This window comes from Thalassophryne amazonica, chromosome 5 (genome assembly GCF_902500255.1).
Source record: "Thalassophryne amazonica chromosome 5, fThaAma1.1, whole genome shotgun sequence".
Lineage (NCBI taxonomy): Eukaryota > Metazoa > Chordata > Actinopteri > Batrachoidiformes > Batrachoididae > Thalassophryne > Thalassophryne amazonica.
In genome coordinates this window covers 118,487,724-118,508,364 of record NC_047107.1, presented here as the reverse complement: position 1 = coordinate 118,508,364, position 20,641 = coordinate 118,487,724, and the positions used below count along the sequence as shown (strand labels likewise).

The window sequence follows — 20,641 nt, the reverse complement described above, 5'->3', positions numbered from 1 at the left end:
TTATGTTTGGCAGCCTGTAGCAATGATGTGACATTATGGGGACATTACGCCATGTTTTGGGTTGTGTCCATGTGTGTCCTTTGTTCCCCCCCCCCAAAAAAGTACGAGTGAATGAAGCTGTCAACTAAAAAAGTGGTTGCAAAATTATTGGTCACAAATCTGACTTCATATAAGTAAAAAGCTAGTTTTAGTTAATTCAAATTTGTAAGTCTTTTCGACTGCTCCCTTGTTTTCATTTGGGGTCGCCACAGCAGAGCCAAGGTGGATCTGCATGTTGTTTTGGTACAAGTTTTACACCAGATGCCCTTCCTGACACAACTCCACATTACACCGAGAAATGTGGCAGGGGTTGGGTTTGAATCTTGGAACCTTCCACACTGATTCCAAGCGCACTAACCACTTGGCCACCACACCTGCCACTTCTAATTTATTTTAATTAGTTTAATCTTTTTTTAAAGAATGTAAGAAGTTAGGTCAGATTTAACCACCAGAGGGCGACTCACTCAGCTTCTCCACATCTTCAAAACATTAGTTCTGTAATGAACGATTTCATGTTCAATCACGAAATATTCTTTTTTCTCACCTCTCAGGTTTTGTTTTTTGTTTTTTGGCCATTGTCCAACATTTGCCAGCAACTTTTGTTAATTTTGAAGAAAATGAATCTTAAAAAAAAAAATCAAGAACGAGTCAGTTCATCATTTTTACACTTTTTAATATTCTCTTTCACAACTAATGCAGTTCTAAATTTCTCTATTGGATTGTAACTGAACACAAACGTAAACAATAAAAACGACATGTGACGGTGAGCAGACATCGGTCCAACACTTCTGACATCATATTTCCACCTCAAACATTTAAAAATAAATCTATTTAAAAAGTAATAACAACAACAACAGGTAAACTATCTGAGGACTAATTCAGGACGTTGTGTACCTTGTACAAAATTAAATAAATGTTGGCATGACGACAACACACAGTGGCTTATAAATAAAATATGGCAAAAAACAAAACTGCATTACAATGTCAAAATAACATTTAGCATGTTTAGGGTCAAAACATAAATTCTCTTCACATTATTAATCCTCACAAACAATCCATTCACTGAACCACCAGGGGGCAGTACAACCACACTGACGTCTAAGCTCAGGATGGAGAGGAGGTAGAATAAGGTCTGAAAGTTTAGTAATTTAACTTAAAGATGACAAAATTGTCATCATATTTATCAGCAGAGTTCTTTTTATGTAACAGAACAGCCGGCGTTTATTTTAGTAACCTTTAGGCCTAGAATCACGTTACACAGAGCTGCTAATTCAAACAGTTCTCCAAAAACTGGAGCTTCTCCACCAGAAAAGTTCTTTAAATGGTTCCTTCTGGAAACACTGAACAGACACTGGATATGAACACAGTTCCCACAACAGGAACTAGTTTTATTAGTTCCTGAACCCAGCACTGGAACCTACCTGTTGTGTGTGAAGCCTGAGGTTCTGCATTCAGAGGTTCATTAAACAGGATCGCCATCTTCCAGATGGCGCTCAGAAACAAGAGCATTTCCAAATCTTAATCATATCTTCAAAATGCAGCCTGCACATTTTGTCGTACATGACAAGAAAAAAAGACAATAGAAAGTGAAATTTGAAGACGAAGAGAAATCAGAAAGTACACACTGTGTGGAGGAGGTTTAAGTTCTCCAGAAGGAGAACTGCTGGTTTGTGGAACCACAGTGAGAAATGTTTCTGTTCCAACCATTTGGGCCGCGTTAACCAACCAGCAGCTAACGTTGAGCTTCAGTGGAAAATACCTGCAGGGAGCCAAAAACCCCCCACAGTCCAAGACCGCCTGGCTCCCAGGAGACGATCAGGACATCAAAAACATGCCCTGATAATCTGAATAAAAATTCATACAAAGAGGTGAAAAAGAAAACCAGCGGTCTGTCCTGACAACACGTAGGACAATGAGAATCAGAAAAGTAGCGCTTCGTAGAAATCTGCGGCTGGAGGTGCAAAAAACGGCATCCAGGCAAACTGAGATTGTCAGTTCCCATGAAGGTCAGGATACTTCGTTCGGATGTCGACTGCTTCGTCTTTGTCCGGGGTTTAGACTCTGCTTAGCAAAGAGGATCTATGGAGACAAGAGACGCCAACAGCTGTTAGCATTGCAGGACAGGCCGGAAACAAACAAACAAAAAGCTAGAAATGTAAACAAACAAAACAAAACAGAGAGAGAGAGAGAGCTGAAAACAAAAAAGAAATGGAAACAGAAAAAGAAAGAGAAACAAACAAAAATCTGGAAACGTAATAAAAAAAAGACAAAAACAGAGAGAGCTGAAAACAAAAAAATAAATAAATGGAGACATAGAAAAAGAGAGAAACAAACAAATCTGGAAACATAAAAAAAACAGACCTGAAAACAAACAAAAAAGAAATGGAGACAGAAAAAGAAAGAGAAACAAACAAAAAGCTGGAAACTTTAAAGAGAGAGAGAAACAAAAACAGACAGAAACAAGAAAGCTTTAAACTTGAAAAAGCGAGAGAGAGAGAGAGACATGGAACTGTCTGGAGTTCCAGACAACATCATCTGTGTATAAATTTAACCTGATGTTGCTCTTTTAGACTTAATTTCAGGGTTACAGTTGAATCAGTGATAAACTTGCAATAAAACAAAGAAAAAACTGGACAGTGACAGATCAGGCCACAGTGTGGATGTTCGGCAGGTTGTCCGGCAGGTTGTCAAGGTTACAGTTAAATCTGTGTGATGAGGCTGGATTAAAGTGAATATGTGTGATGAGCAGCTGCAAACCTGAGGGACTTCCAGCGGTCCTTCTCCATGTTGTTCTCGGGACCTTCGCTGTCGTACGATGCCAGATACAGCGCTGCCAAGAAGAAAAAAATAAACACTTTGAAAAAATGTTTTTAGAAACTCCATTGTCAGAGTGTAGAACTGCTTTCAAGTTTTCAAACCAGAGCCAAATCAAACCACTGAGGTAAGAAAGTGACGGTTTAAGGAAACAAAATCCTCTGGTGGGATTTGAACCCACAACCTTCTTGCGAGCATTTGGTTCAACAGCGACCCTTGAAACAGTAATTTTTTTTCATTTTATTTTTTATTTGATTATATTTAACATCAAATAAACATTCAGCTTCAGTCCCTCGTACCAGAACTATTTTTACAATTTTGTAAAAATTCTAATTGTATATCACATTTAATTAAATTTTTTGCAGCTCAAAAGATGTCAGATTTGTCATTTTTGCATTTATTTATTTTTTAACAGAAATGACCGGCTGCCATCCTCTTACCATCTTCGCTGAACACCGGAGCCGTCAGCAGATACTGCAGGATCTTGCGATCTTTCTCAAATGGACACTCCACTTTCTTCCAGGTCATGAACTCGCTCACTTGTTTGGCCAGTTCCCAGAATTTCTGAGAAGAATCACGTTATTTATGGTGAGAACAGTCCATCCGTGAAGTGAGAAAAGAAAGCTTTCATACAACAATTATTTCCACATAAATTTAGCATTATTTCATAATAAAAGACGGGGGAGCGATCAGAGCGTCACAACAGCACATCTGAGTCAGACTCTCTACACCCAAAGCGATCAAAGGGAATAATGTGATTACTAACCATTAGATGACAAAATAAAACCCCTTAAGTCATTCTAAAGTCAGTCTTAAGCAGAAATGAGGTGATAATCGGTGAATCGCTGCTGACGCTTCGAAACGACACGTGCAGTGAAGGCAGAGGGGACCGATTTTTAGGGTGGGGGGAACCATTCGGTCTGTGACACCAGTGCTCAGGTTCCACACAGCACAGGCACGTGAGGTCCAGCTCGATAACATCCATCTAACGGTGACCAGAGCTTCAGTTATGTACTAATTTATCAAACTATACTGAGTCATGTCAAAGTCAGACCTCGCTTTAGTTCTTTTTTTTCTTTCCGGATTACAGAACAGTATCATTGACGGACTTTAACCCAGAGGCTCATGATATTAAAAATGAAAAACTTTGTGATTCTGTATCTGAGAGCAGGGGAACTTTGACGTGGGTTTATTCATGGAAACGGCTAAAAACCCAACTCGTCTTACTTCTCTATTCTCTGAAAGTCTTTAGGGAAGTTGCCATAAATAGCAGCTGATCTGTGGAAGGTTTACTACGTTTTCCACACATCGCCAAGGTGTCATCAGTTACCAGGGAAATCCCCCCCAAGGAATAAAAACCTCAGCTGACCTCAAAGTTGACGTGTCCGTTCTGCAGCCTGTTGGCACATCCCTCGTTCAGGAAGTAAATGTCTTTGATCAGCAGGCTGAAGAAAGGGATGACAATCTGAAAGACAATGACAAACTGTCATCAAAATAACCTGAAAGACACCTGTATGTTGCCAGGTTTGTTAACAAAAAGCCATTTTAAAGTCTGAGGTCACTGTAAAAGTTATCTCGTGCAGATGTTTAGTTTTATCGTCCTGAAAGCAAAGCATGTGACAGCTGATCTGCTCGGCTCCACTGAAAAACACGAAAACTGCAGCAAAACGTCACAAGCCTTGTGGCTGCCTAAAGACCGTAAACAACCCACCCACACGCCCCTAACTGAGAAGTCACAAGGCCGAGGATAATTCACGTTGCTCGAGAACTTTCTGTTTCATGACATATGAACTTTTGCCAAATTTCTTTTGACTTAAAATGCTGCGCAACAACACTCAAAGTTAAAAAAGTAAAACAAATGATTTCCAAACATTACACACTGACTTCATTGTGCATCAGGTCCTCGTGACAGATGTGAGGTTTGTGACCATCACAAGCTGCATGTGTCCAGCTGGTACTTTGAGAACTGTGATGCAGGACTAATGTGAGCCAACAGACCTTAGCGCTGATATTTCTTTTTTGAACGATGTAACAGGTTGACAGCAACCTCCTTTTGCAGTACAGCAACCACGTTTGCCTCCCACACAGAAGGCCCTGGTTGGAAACCCCTTCTGCCCCATTGTCCAGGTACATCTGGTGTAGATTCAAGAAGGGTGTCCGGTATAAAACTTATGGCAAATTCATCCACATGAACAAAACTTTGAAGAATCTATAAAAACACATTTCTTTTTTTAGGGCCAAATGATATCTTTTACAGACTGATCAAGACAAATATCCCTCAATCCATCCATCTTATATACCCGCTTACTCCAATTATGGGTCATGGGGGACTGAAGCCGATCCCAGCAGTCATAGGGTGTGAGGCGGGGTACACCTTGGACAGGATGCCAGTCTGTCACAGGGCCACATATAGTCAAACAAACACATTCACACCCTCACGAAAACCTACAGACAATTTAAAGTTTTCCAGTTCACCTAACATGCACATCTTTGGATGTGGGAGGAAGCCGGAGCACCCAGAGGGAACCCATGCAAACACGAGGAGAACATGGAAACTCAACACAGCAAGGCCCAGGTGGGAATTGAACCCATGACCTTCTTGCTGTGTGGCAACAGTTCTAATCACTAAGCCACCATGCTGCTCATCTAGACAAATATTAGCCTCAAAACTATGAAAGCTGAGATTGTTCAGAACATTTTGATATGCAACACATGGGCATTATACAGTAAACAAGGACCCCGCGAGTTAACGTGTTAATTATCACTTTTTTTGGTCGCTTGGCAGCAGAATCAACAAGACTGTCAGTTTTCTGATGGTGACCGACCATTAATTACTTGAAGGATTAAAATGCTGACATTCTAATATTCCAGACCAAAGCTAACTTTCTTTCTGAACAGCTCTTCATTAATAAGATTTTTACAAACTTCATGTGAATCTGAAGCCTGAGGTGACGAGTTCACAGTGCCTTCACTGAGGATAAACACGCCGCAGACCAGAACGTCCGGCTGAAGATGCAGCAGAACATCATGTGACCTGGCATGTGCTCATGTTTTCCTTCTTTCTGGAACAGAACAACATGTTTGAGGCGGACACCATTTATAACTCGACCTCCGCCACTCCGGTGAAGCTGCTCATACACTGTTATGCAACATCGGTCCCGCTGCACTCGAGCGGCTGTTAACGGGATAAATTCGACTGGAGCGTGGCGCTCAGACGATAACAAGCTGCTTATTTTGCTTTGCTCTCAACAGGAATGGTTTCTTTAAAGTTCACTGCAGCTAATGGAGATAACAGGAGTGTGATAAGAATCTGAACTTTTTGTACAAAGTGTTCAGCGCGCACAGCAGCGTGGGCGTCACCCATCGCCGGCTTCAGGGTGTCTCGTGGTTCTTAATCTCAATCTGAAAGGTCACAGTTGATCCCAGCAGCAGCTGTCAAACCCACGATTAGCGTCACTGTATGAAATGTAAACCCAAGTCTGGAGCACAGATATTCAGAGCTTTAAGTAAACAGTGGCTGCTGGATGTTTGGACCATTTGGCAAATGAGTCACTAAAAAAAAACTACAACTTCAGACTCCTGTTCAATTGAATGGAGAAGTGTACATAATATATGTGGAATGGAGTAGAGAATTAACAAACAGATCAAATCTAACCTTACAATGTGCCAATGTGCTTTCTGGCAAACTGGAGCTGGACTTTCAAATTTATTTTATTTAAGTATTTAGATCCAACTGGTGACGCAAAATTCAAAACTTTCACTCTGCACAATTTCCTCAATCACAGCCACAGAAGCCGATAACTTCTTTAGGGTTGTTTTGTCGCCTTGGTGTCTTCCCTCATGAATCACATTCTTTCACAGTTCCTCAGTTTTTGAGAACTGATGTCTCCAGACAGATTTACCGTACAGTACCATACTGTTTGTATTTCTTAATAACTGATGTAAATAAGGTACAAGACATAATAGGGGAGGTGATGGTCGAGTGGTCTAGTGAGACCAGAGGATCCTCAGTTCAAATCCCAACCTGACCAGAAAATCATTAAGGGCCCTTGGGCAAGGTCCTTAATCCCCCAGTTGCTCCCGTGTGTAGTGCCTTGTATGGCAGGGGTGAAGGGGTGAATGTGAGGCATTGATGTGTAAAGCGCTTTGAGTGTCTGATGCAGATGGAAAAGTGCTATACGTATAAATGCAGTTAATTTACCATGGACCATAATCGGTTCATGTGTTCATCCCCCTGACTTGTCTGAAGAAAACTGGATGTGAAAGTGATGGCTTACATGTGTTGCACTTGTTACGTCCACCAAGGATGTAAGAAAATCATCGGCATTTATTTATTTATTTGTCTGTCTGTTAGCAGGATTATCTCAAAACTACTGCACGGATTTTGACGAAATTTTCACCACAGACAGACAGTGGTGTCAAAAGTACACACATTTGTTACTTAAGTAGAAGTATAGATACTGCAGTTTAAAAACACTCTGGTAAAAGTTGAAGTATCAACTTGACCTCTTTACTCAAGTAAAAGTGAAAAAGTATGTGCTCCAAAACCTATTTAAAGTATAAAAGTATAAAGTAACCTTTAAAAAAAAAAAAAAGGTAGATGCCACTATATTAATTGAAAGCTTAATTTAAAAACTGATTCGTTCTACATGTGGCTCAAGACCCAAAACCCCAAATTACCCCCCAACACCACCTGCACGAAAATGTTTCAATTCTAGAAGCTCTGAAATGCAATCTGGAACTATTCCAGACAATAAACTGCAGTGAGTGTAGCATCCATTTAGTGAAGGAAAAAAAAAACACAACTTTCCTTATTCAAATTAATTCCAGTAGTATTCTGCTCTTACTAGGATGCAGCAGTTTTCTAGTTTGGCAGATAGTTCTGGAGGAAATCACTGAAGAAATTAACAAACTGAAAATATGGTTTGACTGAAACAAACGTCATTAAACTTAAATAAGACAGGGATGAAATGGAGGTGTAATAGTCACTAGGTGTTCACAGGAGACATTTATGTACGTATGTATTTATTTATGTATGTTCATTGTTAGTTGCTTTTATATTTTCTGTTGTGTTTCTATTCATGTTCTTTTTGCCTCTTTCTCTAGAATTGTATATAATAATAATTAGATTATTAATATATAAACAAAAATAAATTTAAGAAATATTACAATTTGAAAACAAATGCACCCGAACGTGATGAGAGCTGCAATTGCTAAATGCTAACTTTTAACATTGAAAATGCCATAGACATGCTAACGCGTTAGCGTCGCTCCCGTTTTTAAGTTATAAAATACATCTATCAACTGTTTCAGAAGACCATAACAGGTCGGTTTAACATGGAAAAGGTAAATAATACTCACAGAAGTATGCTCTTTAGGATTTTAGCGGGGGGAAATTAAGCGAAAGAAAGAAAGAATAAACGAAGCAATGGTCGAAGCATTGCTTCAATCTGCGAACCACTGCTTCGATTGGTTCACGGTTCAGAGCAAAGCCGCGCTGCAGAAAAGTTGATTACAGGCGCACATGACGTGAAATATATATATATAAACATTAAACTGAAGCCAAGAGTAACGAGGCTGTTTGTTTTAAAAATGTAAGGAATAGAAAGTACAGATACTTGTGTGAAAATGTAATGAGTAGAAGTCAGAAGTAGGCAGAAAAATAAGTAATGGAGTAAAGTATAGATACCTAAAAAATGTACTTAAGTACAGTAACGAAGTATTTGTACTTCGTTACTTGACACCTCTGCAGACAGATATTGGGCCATGGAAGACTCCATTCAATTTTGCAGGTGCTCTGGATCCAAATCCAGATTCTGGATCAAGATTTCACTTTATTTACGCTCTGAAGGATAAAGTCAAAACGACTTCACGGATTCTCACCATATTAGGGCATGGAAGACGCCACTGAATTTTGGAGGTGATCCGGATCCAGATTGGCAGACATCAGAAATCTTGGATTGCTGTTGTTCACACAATCATTTTGCCTTTTATATTTTTCCTTCATGATGTATAAATTACTTTTCACCTAGATTAACGAGCATCATCTTAGAAATGTTAATATAAAACGCCTGAATTTTTTTTTTTATGTCATAAAAAATTTTAATGTAAAAGCTCAAGGATGCGCAAACTTTTTCACAGCACTTTGTGTGGCTGTGAAGTTGCACGTACTGTAAAATGCTTGTTTGTCAGTTTGTTTCATTTCCGAAGGCCGCCACTGTTTGTTAATTATATTAATCATGTTGCTGAATAATTGTGTGTTAATTAATGAGATAATAAATTAATTAAAATTTAATTAATTCTATATTCATATTTTCATGCCCTCCTCTCTTTCACTTCCAAACTCCACTGGAATTTACTTTAAACACAGTAATTTAAACAAAACTACTTCTTACTGAACAAAACAAATAAAGAAACAAATCACTTTTACAGTGGAATCATTAAAAGTGACATGCATCTTCTTTCTTAAATTATTTTTTTTATTTTGTTTTGTTTATTTAGAACAAACATGTCCATGTTTTCTGCTCACAGCGTTCAAGCATGATCATTAACGGTGTTGACAGATACAGCTGATGCTTTCCAGCAAAAAGATGTAAAAAAAAAAAAAAAAAAAAAAAATCACCAATATCCACCTAAAATTTATTAACTGTAAAAAATATTATCTATTTAATATATAAATATTACATATACATTTTGGCTTCAGTGCAGAAGGTTCCCAGTTCAAACCTTCTCTCTCAGTTCCTTACCTTCTCTCTGCTGCTGTGGGCGGTGATGGACCGCTGTGTGGCTCCTCTCAGAGCTGTTCTGTAGTTGTAGAAGTTACTGGAAGGATCCATCTGATGCTACGGAGAGAAAACTGACTCAGGATCAGTTAGACAACAACACAAACATGAATGCTGCTTGAAAGCAGTCTGCTGTTCCTGATCTGCAGGTTTGTTCAGAAATGTGCTGTTTGACAGTGCATTTTCTTCCTTGTCATCACCGAAACACTGGAGTATGTTATGGATTAGATCAGCCAAAAATACAGTAAGTCAGCAACAGGTTTTACCAACCAGGACTGTAGTTTTACAAAGGTATATCAAAGCCCAATCTCATTAGAAGTTCAGTTCTGTAGGATAGTTTTGGGTTTTGTGATTTTTGTTCCAATCTCATGGCTTTAACCCTTTACCTACTGAGGCTATAAATGGACGATTGGTTAATAAAAATAAGAATTAATATTCAATGTTTGTGTGCTTTGGTACCCTTTTCCAAGAGTACCTGAATTTCAATTATATTACACCTGATTAACTATTTATACACATTATTTGTAAGTTTTAGCATTTAAATGAGAAAAAACACAAACAAACTTGATTTTTTTTTTCAGTTTTTTAGTGAAAAATGATTGTTATGTAAAGGAAGTTTGGATTTCACATTTTTAACAGGAAGCTGTAAGTGTTTACAATCAAAATGATTAATTTTGTGTGTCTAGAACTCAGAAACAGTGCAGAAACAGTGCAAAAGTAAACATTTTGCATGGTGAAAATATGCAAAAAGTAACCAATTTTAAAGTGCAGAACCAAACAATATGAATAACAACAAAGTGCAAACTATATATAAATATATCAATTATTATCTGTATTATTAAAATGTGTATTAAATCACTCATTTGATCACTCATTTTGTGCAAAATTATACAATATGAATAAAACAAAGTGTCAAACTATATACAAATATATAACCAAGAATCAAAATTAGATCTAAACTACATCAGTCCATTGTCAGTGTGGTAATGTTTGTAACAGTTTCTGTTTGGCTGAAGACAGAGGCCAATTTTACAAAGTTTGCACATCCAGCAGGTTGACCTCTTGCACACCTTGCAAGAACGCCGCCCCTTTGTGGATCGCTGGCAAGTTGGGTTTCCACTGCTTGTTGGCACCGGGCAGTGGCTTGTGGCTGATGGAGCCATCACAACCACACAAACACGCACACACACCTTCACAAATGACACTAACACCCTGCCTTTTCCTCAAAGATTACTACATTTATGTTTGCTGTCTGTCTCTGTACTTTTCTGTCACTTTTGCGCTCTTTTTCATACGTTTCCCTGGTTTCAAAAGTCACCGAACGCACTTTACCGTAATATATGCAACATATAGCATACTGTTGGAAAGCACGGGTTCTTGGCTTGCTGTCAGTGTTGAAATTTTTCAGATTGAGGGCTTACATGAGAACTTGCGGTAATGAGAATCAGCGGCGCACTAGTGTTTTTCCTCTGCGTTATGACGTCACAGGCTTACGTTTACCATAATACACCATATATCATTGGAAAGCCCTTGGTGTTAGCTTAACAATGCACTTTGAATCATTCGGATTGGACAAACTATGGTGGAGTTACGGTAAAAAAAAATATGCATATGGAAAATATGACGTGGGTGCCATCGCCATAGATAAAGGGTTAAAGAGGTTGATAACTCAGAGGGACAGGAAGTTCAGAATTCACCTAAAAGATGAAAGGAGGCTCACGGGACAAAGCATGGAGACAGAATAAAGACACGAGGATGTGGCTGATTGACAGATGAGCTGAAAATAGAAGCAGATGAACTGCAGTGACACATGAAGGGAAGTCTTTGAGCCCTGCAGGATCCCACTGAGGATCCCCGTCTGACTCTAGATCTCCTCAGATCTCCTGTTCAAACAGCCGCGTTGGCGCTGCAGTATTTGCAGTTTCCACAGGTACGGGGGGTGGGGTGGAGTATGTGATCTGAACTCTTCCTGACTCCTCCACAGTCTTCACAGACTCATCAGTTCAACATGTTTGGTTTACTTGTTTACTTTTCACGAGGCTTTTTTTGCAGATTTTAAGCAGCAAATGGGCTTCACTGACAGTAAATGGAGCACTGAGACGGTTTAACCATGATGGATGGATTTTTACCACCTGGTTGATTCGTGGTCATTATGACCACAGGACAGGACATTTACCTGGGTGCGCAGTTCTCTCATATAGGTCTTTGCATGTTTGATAATTCTTTGCTGGAGCTTGTTTGAGTTTTTGTTATTGGTAATATGGTCAAAGCAGATGGTCCCTGCTCTGAGTCTGGTCTGCTTGAGGTTTCTACAAGTAAGAAATGCCAGCTGGAGTTTTTGACTTCTGTTGTTGCTTACATGTTAGCTCTGGGGGTTTGGTACAGTTAAACCTTACCCTTGAGAAACACCTTGGGCGACTCACACTCACCGGCCACTTTATTAGGTAAACCTTACTAGTACTGGGTTGGATCCCCTTTTGCCTTCAGAACTGCCTTAATGCTTTGTGGCATAGATGCATAGATTCAACAAGGAGTTGGAAACATTCCTTAGTGATGCTGGTTCATATTGACATGATGACCCATTCAACCAGTCTGCCCATTCTCCTCTGACATCAACAAGGCATTTTCGTCCACACAACTGTGGCTCACTGGGTATCTTCTGTTTTTCAGACCATTCTCTGTAATGGTGAAGGTGATGGTTATGTCTTTAAAATCCCAGTAAAAATCCCAAAATCCCAGCAGTTCAGTATAAGTCCAGTCCTGTTACTGCCAGAATCTTCAAATTCACAAGGAACATTCTTGGAACACAGACCTTCGACAAGTTCAAAGATGGCTAAATTTGACCTATTCCAAGAGGTCAAAAGGTCACATTCTGTTTCCAGTTTTTATGCTATAAATCATGCAGGGGGGTGGGGTGACAGCCAATCAGAGTAGAGAGGCACCGTGACGTCACTGGCTGGTCTCTCTCTGGCTGCCGAAACCATTGTGTTTCTGTGTAAATATAACATGTTTCTCATATATTATGTAAAAGTTAGTGAGAAATAAAGCTTCTAAAACTGAAAACACTGTTTTTGTAACCTGATAACACCTCTGGAGTGATTTACAAGGCCTGTCGCGGATGTCAGCGTGCACGCGACTCACACACACACTCAAAGGTAACTTCCAGTCTTTTCAAACGCTCATGTATGAGGTGTGCACGTACGTGCTCATACGGCCGAGGGTATTTTAATTTTATGATTATGATGGGTTTTTATAAAAATATTATAAGGGCTTTTTTCTTTTTTTTTTCTTTTTTTTTTGCAACTTAACAGCAAGGTGACAGCCTAATATCAGAACTTAAATCCACAGATCTGGTAACTCTGATGCTGTACCCACAGAATGTTTTTGTGCCAACTTACTTCTAAGATGTCAAACTTTGCTGTTTTGACTTTGCTCCAGGTCTTCTTCAGTCGGGAAACGGGGCTCATGTTCATCCCAGCTGAAAGACAGAAACAACGAGACAAATAAGAGACGCATCGTGCGAATTCAGCAGAACAGGGTGAAGCCCCGTGCGACACCATGTCAATTTATAGTAAGCGGATTACTCCAAAGTTGAACACAAGGACATGGGATCTTATTTAAAATTAAAACTTTAGATATGTTATTCCACAAATGCAGGCCCAAAAGTAGGAACTCCAATAATGATCATTTAGTAAGATTCAAATATTTTAATATGTTCCTTCATATCTAATTATGGACTCTATCATTTTTGGATTGGAAGATACCAGTGTTTTCTGGGGAGATCTTCAGAAACAATGTTCTTCAGCTGCTCTCTGCTGGATCTGTCGTGGTGCTCAATGTTTCCCCTTAAAATACCCCAAAGGTTCTCTGCTGGATTCAGGTCAGGTGATGTACTTGATCAGGTAATACATTTTGTGTTTTTCTTTAGAAACTCTTTGCTTGGATCATTGTCTGGGAGGATCAATTGTTGAATTTCTGACAGCTGGTATGCTGGCATGTCCACCTCTCTGGTATTGAGTCAGGTATTGTCTGGCTAAATGCCTGCCACCCAGGACCCCATGCGGTTCCATAGTGCGGTGGATGTTGCAACGTTTCTGACCAAACATATAAGATCCAGGTCTTATCTGAGTGAAGAATGTGGTCACGATATTCATCAAGCATCTTCAAGCTTCTTCAAGTTCTTTTGCAAAGTACATTCTTGCATGTTTGTTCCAAAGTTGTCAAGAGCTTGTTTTTCTTGAACATGTCCACAAAGCCTGAAGTTATTCAACATCCGTCTGCTGCGGAAACTCAGATTTCCAGTGATAAAGCCTGTGCCAAGTCTGAAACATGTGGCTGTCGGTTTTTCAGAGTTAGATTGTGGAAGCAGCTCGCCGTCGTTATTTTTGGAAGGCGGTGACTGTGGTTTTGCTGAGTGATACGACACCTCCTTCTAGACCTGATTACTGCTGGTCAACTAACTTCCTGCATCCTTCCCCATCTCTGTGAAATCTCAGATCAGAGTTTAAAATCCCTCTGGCAGCTCTTCTTTAAACACACAAGTGGAGACAGTCCATAGGTCCAACACTGACAAAGTTCTGGTGTTGACATTTTGTTAAGTATTAGACATAATGCAGTTACAAGATGTGACACAGTTTTGAATCTCTTGACACTGAAGAGATACGGCATGAGGGCGGACACTCATCTCTTGTAGTCTGTGAATGGTCGCATTAGTTTTCATGTTGTTTTCCCATTCAGTCAGACACAAGCTCCTCCCCCGTGCCGCTGCACGCCTTTTTTTTAAACGTCATTCTTTGTACTGTTGTTTGGTCTGATTCAGCGAAGCAAAGTCTGCCACAACAATGGCGTTAAACGCATCACTTCCCCTCCCAGCCCTCTGCTTCCCATATGGTCATCCTCAACAACACCAAAAACACAAAACAAAGACTTTACTCCACAGAAAAAATTTAACACTCAGCTGCAAATATTTCAATGTTAATTTTCAAAAATAACACTAAAATAAATTATCCTGAATGGTACACTGAACACACACACACGCTTACCACATTTATTTTAACAACAGCTCTGAATCCAGAACTTTTAAACCTTGTTTGTTTATGATCCAAGTTTTGATGTCTGAAATTTATCAGAACTTCAGCTGCTTGAAACATTTATTTTTTTGTTCTTCTTAAGTTGAGCTTTACAGTTTGTGACAAAACATTTAGTGCGGTACGACCCCAAGGTTGAGAACCCTTCTCCATTTGAAGCTTGTGAACGTGTGATGACAGTAGGAAACAAAGTAACAGGAAAAAACTAATAGACCAAAAGTAATAGAAAAAAAACAGGAAATGTAATAAAGTAACAACAAGTAATAGACAAAAAGTAACAATGAAAAGTAGCAGGAAGCCCATCCATTTTGTGTCCCCATTTACCCCAATTAAGGGTCACAGGGTGCTGGAGCCTATCCCAGCAGTCAAAGGGCATAAGGTGGGGCACACCAGTCTGTCACAGGCCCACATATAGACAAACAAACATATTCACACCCACACGCACACCTACAGAGAATTTCTAATTTCCAGTCCACCTAACCTGCTTGTCTTTGGATGTGGGAGGAATCCGGAGGGAACCCACACAAACACGGGAAGAACATGCAAACTCCACACAGAAAGGCCACAGGTGGGATGTGATCCCATGACCTTCTTGCTGGGAGGCAACGGTGCTAACTACTAATTCTCTACTAATACTAATACTCTATAAATAAACTGGATTGGATTGCGATGTTCAACTGACCTATTGCTGGATTTATTTTTATGTAATCTTGTTTTTGTTTTTTGTCATTTTTAAATCAATTTCACTCTCTTCCTATGAAAGCTAATAGTTCGACCTCAGTGGTGTTTGTTTGCACATCACAACAGGTTGTTGGGAATTGACCCCAAAACACGCGGTGTGGGTTTATCAGGACAGGTGTTCGATGGTGGGTGTCGCTCGACTGGAACATGACAATGTCTCTTTATTAATCTCGTGTTTTTCAGCGCTGACAGAATGTCGCCACCACTTTAAAAGAAACAAACACGGGCGGATGGTGTCTTTTTCCATCCGGTGTTTCTATAATCACCTCCCTAATGTCTGTCTGAAACTCGCAGGTCCCTGGAGAGGAGGGGAGGGATTTGCCTGTGGCGGTCTCTCCTTCTCTCCGAGGACAAGGACTGAGGACAGCTGGCACTCCAATATCATCTATTCTACCCTGTCCTCACCACTGTCTCTGCTGTGGACTCTCTCCGGTCACTGCTGACCATCTGTCTGGATCAGTTGATCTCACTCCCATTCCAGCTGCCTCCCCCCACGTTCAGACTTTCACAATCCCCCTCAGGCCTGTGAAGCTGACCAGATGCTAATCTCTGAACTGCCCGGACATCACATGAATCCCTGGAACCCTCAGCTGGGCCTCCAAAGAGGTCTAAGAGCCCTCCGGGAATCCTATTAACATTTCAAGACACTCAGCAACTTTTTTTTTTAAAAGCATGTCTGGTCCTGCACGTTCCAAATGAGGGAGTCTGTAAATGAATTTACGCTTCATCTGAGTTCATTTTGGTGTCAAACGTAGTAAACAAGCTACTTGGAATCTCTTGTGGAGTAGAATGCAACTCCAAGAGCCAACCTCACTCAGGGTTTTTAAGCGTATTGTAATTGATTGGAGGCAGATTCTGTTGAGGTGTGTACCTGTGTCCTTTCTGACCTGCCTGATTATCTTCTTGGTCTGTTGAGCTGCTTATGTTTGTTTTGTGATCTTTTGTACCAGTCTGAGGGTGGCAAAATCCAACCCTTTATGGCATGTGGATAACTGATCAAGCCGTGGATTTCCTGTTGGGGTGAAATACAGCGGAGATCTTGTGTGCCCCGTGGCCACTACAGTTGCCATGAACGCCCAACAGGAACCCTGAACACAAGACGGCAAAAGGTGTGAAACAAGTCGTCCTCAACAGCAGATCAGGCAGAGGAGATGATGTCTTGTAACCCAATGTCTATGAAAACGGATGAAGGCTGTAGCAGGTCCTCAGAGCCCGATCGTCTGGGATTTCGCAGCCATTGGACCAGACTAAGGATCTGTAAAGGACCGTGTGTTTCTTGAAGTGCAACGACATCTCCAAATTGACCCTGGATGTCCACCATCCATCCAGGAATCTACTAAGAAACCATCTTCCTTGCCACAATGACTAATCTGAACTGTGACTGCTGTCTTGGTCAAGGCTCCGTTGTAAAAGAGATCCTTTAATCTCAATGCGACTGACCTGCTTAAATACATAAATAAAAATGTAATGTGGCTGAACCAGGTTGGGAAAGTCAGAGTTTGACCGGTTTTCATCATTGTAATCTATTTTTCATTGTCACTATCTCTTGCATTAGACTCTATTGGCTTTGCTCAAAAAGTAAATGAATCCACCCACCACTTTAATCATATCTTAGATCTTGTTCTGACTTATGGTATGGAAATAGAAGACTTAACAGTATTCCCTGAAAACTCCCTTCTGTCTGATCATTTCTTAATAACATTTACATTTACTCTGATGGACTACCCAGCAGTAGGGAATAAGTTTCATTAGACTAGAAGTCTTTCAGAAAGCACCGTAACTAGGTTTAAGGATATGATTCCTTCTTTATGTTCTCTAATGCCATATACCAACACAGTGCAGAGTAGCTACCTAAACTCTGTAAGGGAGATAGAGTATCTCGTCAATAGTTTTACATCCTCATTGAAGACAACTTTGCATGCTGTAGCTCCTCTGAAAAAGAGAGCTTTAAATCAGAAGTGTCTGACTCCGTGGTATAACTCACAAACTCGTAGCTTAAAGCAGATAACCCGTAAGTTGGAGAGGAAATGGCGTCTCACTAATTTAGAAGATCTTCACTTAGCCTGGAAAAAGAGTCTGTTGCTCTATAAAAAGCCCTCCGTAAAGCTAGGACATCTTTCTACTCATCACTAATTGAAGAAAATAAGAACAACCCAGGTTTCTTTTCAGCAGTGTAGCCAGGCTGACAAAGAGTCAGAGCTCTATTGAGCTGAGTATTCCATTAACTTTAACTAGTAATGACTTCATGACTTTCTTTGCTAACAAAATTTTAACTATTAGAGAAAAAATTACTCATAACCATCCCAAGGACGTATCGTTATCTTTGGCTCTTTTCAGTGATGCCGGTATTTGGCTAGACTCTTTCTCTCCGATTGTTCTGTCTGAGTTATTTTCATTAGTTACTTCATCCAAACCATCAACATGTTTATTAGACCCCATTCCTACCAGGCTGCTCAAGGAAGCCCTACCATTATTTAATGCTTCGATCTTAAATATGATCAATCTATCTTTGTTAGTTGGCTATGTACCACAGGCTTTTAAGGTGGCAGTAATTAAACCATTACTTAAAAAGCCATCACTTGACCCAGCTATCTTAGCTAATTATAGGCCAATCTCCAACCTTCCTTTTCTCTCAAAAATTCTTGAAAGGGTAGTTGTAAAACAGCTAACTGATCATCTGCAGAGGAATGGTCTATTTGAAGAGTTTCAGTCAGGTTTAGAATTCATCATAGTACAGAAACAGCATTAGTGAAGGTTACAAATGATCTTCTTATGGCCTCGGACAGTGGACTCATCTCTGTGCTTGTTCTGTTAGACCTCAATGCTGCTTTTGATACTGTTGACCATAAAATTTTATTACAGAGATTAGAGCATGCCATAGGTATTAAAGGCACTGCGCTGCGGTGGTTTGAATCATATTTGTCTAATAGATTACAATTTGTTCATGTAAATGGGGAATCTTCTTCACAGACTAAAGTTAATTATGGAGTTCCACAAGGTTCTGTGCTAGGACCAATTTAATTCCCTTTATACATGCTTCCCTTAGGCAGTATTATTAGACGGTATTGCTTAAATTTTCATTGTTACGCAGATGATACCCAGCTTTATCTATCCATGAAGCCAGAGGACACACACCAATTAGCTAAACTGCAGGATTGTCTTACAGACATAAAGATATGGATGACCTCTAATTTCCTGCTTTTAAACTCAGATAAAACTGAAGTTATTGTACTTGGCCCCACAAATCTTAGAAACATGGTGTCTAACCAGATCCTTACTCTGGATGGCATTACCCTGACGTCTAGTAATACTGTGAGAAATCTTGGAGTCAATTTTGATCAGGATATGTCATTCAAAGCGCATATTAAACAAATATGTAGGACTGCTTTTTTGCATTTACGCAATATCTCTAAAATCAGAAAGGTCTTGTCTCAGAGTGATGCTGAAAAACTAATTCATGCATTTATTTCCTCTAGGCTGGACTATTGTAATTCATTATTATCAGGTTGTCCTAAAAGTTCCCTAAAAAGCCTTCAGTTAATTCAAAATGCTGCAGCTAGAGTACTGACGGGGACTAGAAGGAGAGAGCATATCTCACCCATATTGGCCTCACTTCATTGGCTTCCTGTTAATTCTAGAATAGAATTTAAAATTCTTCTTCTTACTTATAAGGTTTTGAATAATCAGGTCCCATCTTATCTTAGGGACCTCGTAGTACCATATCACCCAATAGAGCGCTTCGCTCTCAGACTGCAGGCTTACTTGTAGTTCCTAGGGTTTGTAAGAGTAGAATGGGAGGCAGAGCCTTCAGCTTTCAGGCTCCTCTCCTGTGGAACCAGCTCCCAATTCAGATCAGGGAGACAGACACCCTCTCTACTTTTAAGATTAGGCTTAAAACTTTCCTTTTTGCTAAAGCTTATAGTTAGGGCTGGATCAGGTGACCTGATCCATCCTTAGTTATGCTGCTATAGACGTAGACTGCTGGGGGGGTTCCCATGATGCACTGTTTCTTTCTCTTTTTGCTCTGTATGCACCACTCTGCATTTAATCATTAGTGATCGATCTCTGCTCCCCTCCACAGCATGTCTTTTTCCTGGTTCTCTCCCTCAGCCCCAACCAGTCCCAGCAGAAGACTGCCCCTCCCTGAGCCTGGTTCTGCTGGAGGTTTCTTCCTGTTAAAAGGGAGTTTTTCCTTCCCACTGTAGCCAAGTGCTTGCTCACAGGGGGTCGTTTTGACCGTTGGGGTTTTACATAATATTGTAAGGTCTTGCCTTACAATATAAAGCGCCTTGGGGCAACTGTTTGTTGTGATTTGGCGCTATATAAAAAAATTGATTGATTGATTGATTGATTGCACAGCCACAGAAGAAATAATATAAAGCTTTAAAATGTGTCTGCAATAGAAAAAAAATGATGCCTTGCCTCTACAGAGTGTGTGTGTGTCACCTATTCCATGTTAAGTTCAGAAACCCGCGAGAAATACAATCATCGTTTTTCCCTCTAACCAAAGACCACATCGCTGATATGATTAAAATATGTATTGTGAGAATAAACTGGGACGGAGGCGTGTGAGGTCACAGCTACAGCGGCAGATTATGTCACAGCATTAAAAAGAAAACATCTCTCTGAACACCAAATTGCATTTACGGCGATGATCGGATTGACTGAAAGAACCTCTATGTGCGTGACGCAGACGAGAGAACAAACACAGTTTTAAAAACACGAACAAACTGTTGAATGTGAGATGTTGTTGATGATCTTTCGGTCATGTTTGCCCAAGTCATATTGATTTTGTTTCAATCCAAGCAGCATTTGGCAGATTAATTAATTCAAGGAATAAAGGTCAAAAGTTTGAGTTAACACTTAAACTGCAGTAGGACTGATGACACTCATTTAGAAACAAATGTCAAATGTTTTTATTTTTTTTAAATGTCTAATTTCTTTATAAACAACCCGGTTTCAGGTGGTTTTAAACTGTTCAACCTCATCGATCAACTGGATTCAAGAGCTTCAAAGGTACATAAATGGGTTTAAACCAGACAAACTGGTTTTCTAAACAAATGATTAACTATGTTAAACAATTTTATTTGATTTGTTCTCCAACACCAACAGATGTTTGGCTGTAAGATGGTGTGTGATTGGTATTTTATGTTTTTCCTTCTATATTTTGCAAACTTT

At 39.9% G+C, this 20,641-nt stretch overlaps 1 protein-coding gene across 1 annotated transcript in view; it reads right to left on the bottom strand.

The window, feature by feature from the left end:
- Nucleotides 1–707: 707 nt before the first annotated feature.
- rasgef1ba (RasGEF domain family, member 1Ba) overlaps nt 708–20,641 on the bottom strand; it is a 79,295-nt gene continuing 59,361 nt past the window's right edge. The window contains exons 11-14 of the mRNA XM_034171188.1: nt 4,223–4,318; nt 3,294–3,417; nt 2,797–2,869; nt 708–2,118 (exon numbers count right to left, since the gene is read on the bottom strand). Coding sequence (XP_034027079.1) covers nt 2,094–2,118; nt 2,797–2,869; nt 3,294–3,417; nt 4,223–4,318 — 318 coding nt within the window. The 3' untranslated portion in view covers nt 708–2,093. The remainder of the gene's footprint in view (nt 2,119–2,796; nt 2,870–3,293; nt 3,418–4,222; nt 4,319–20,641) is intronic.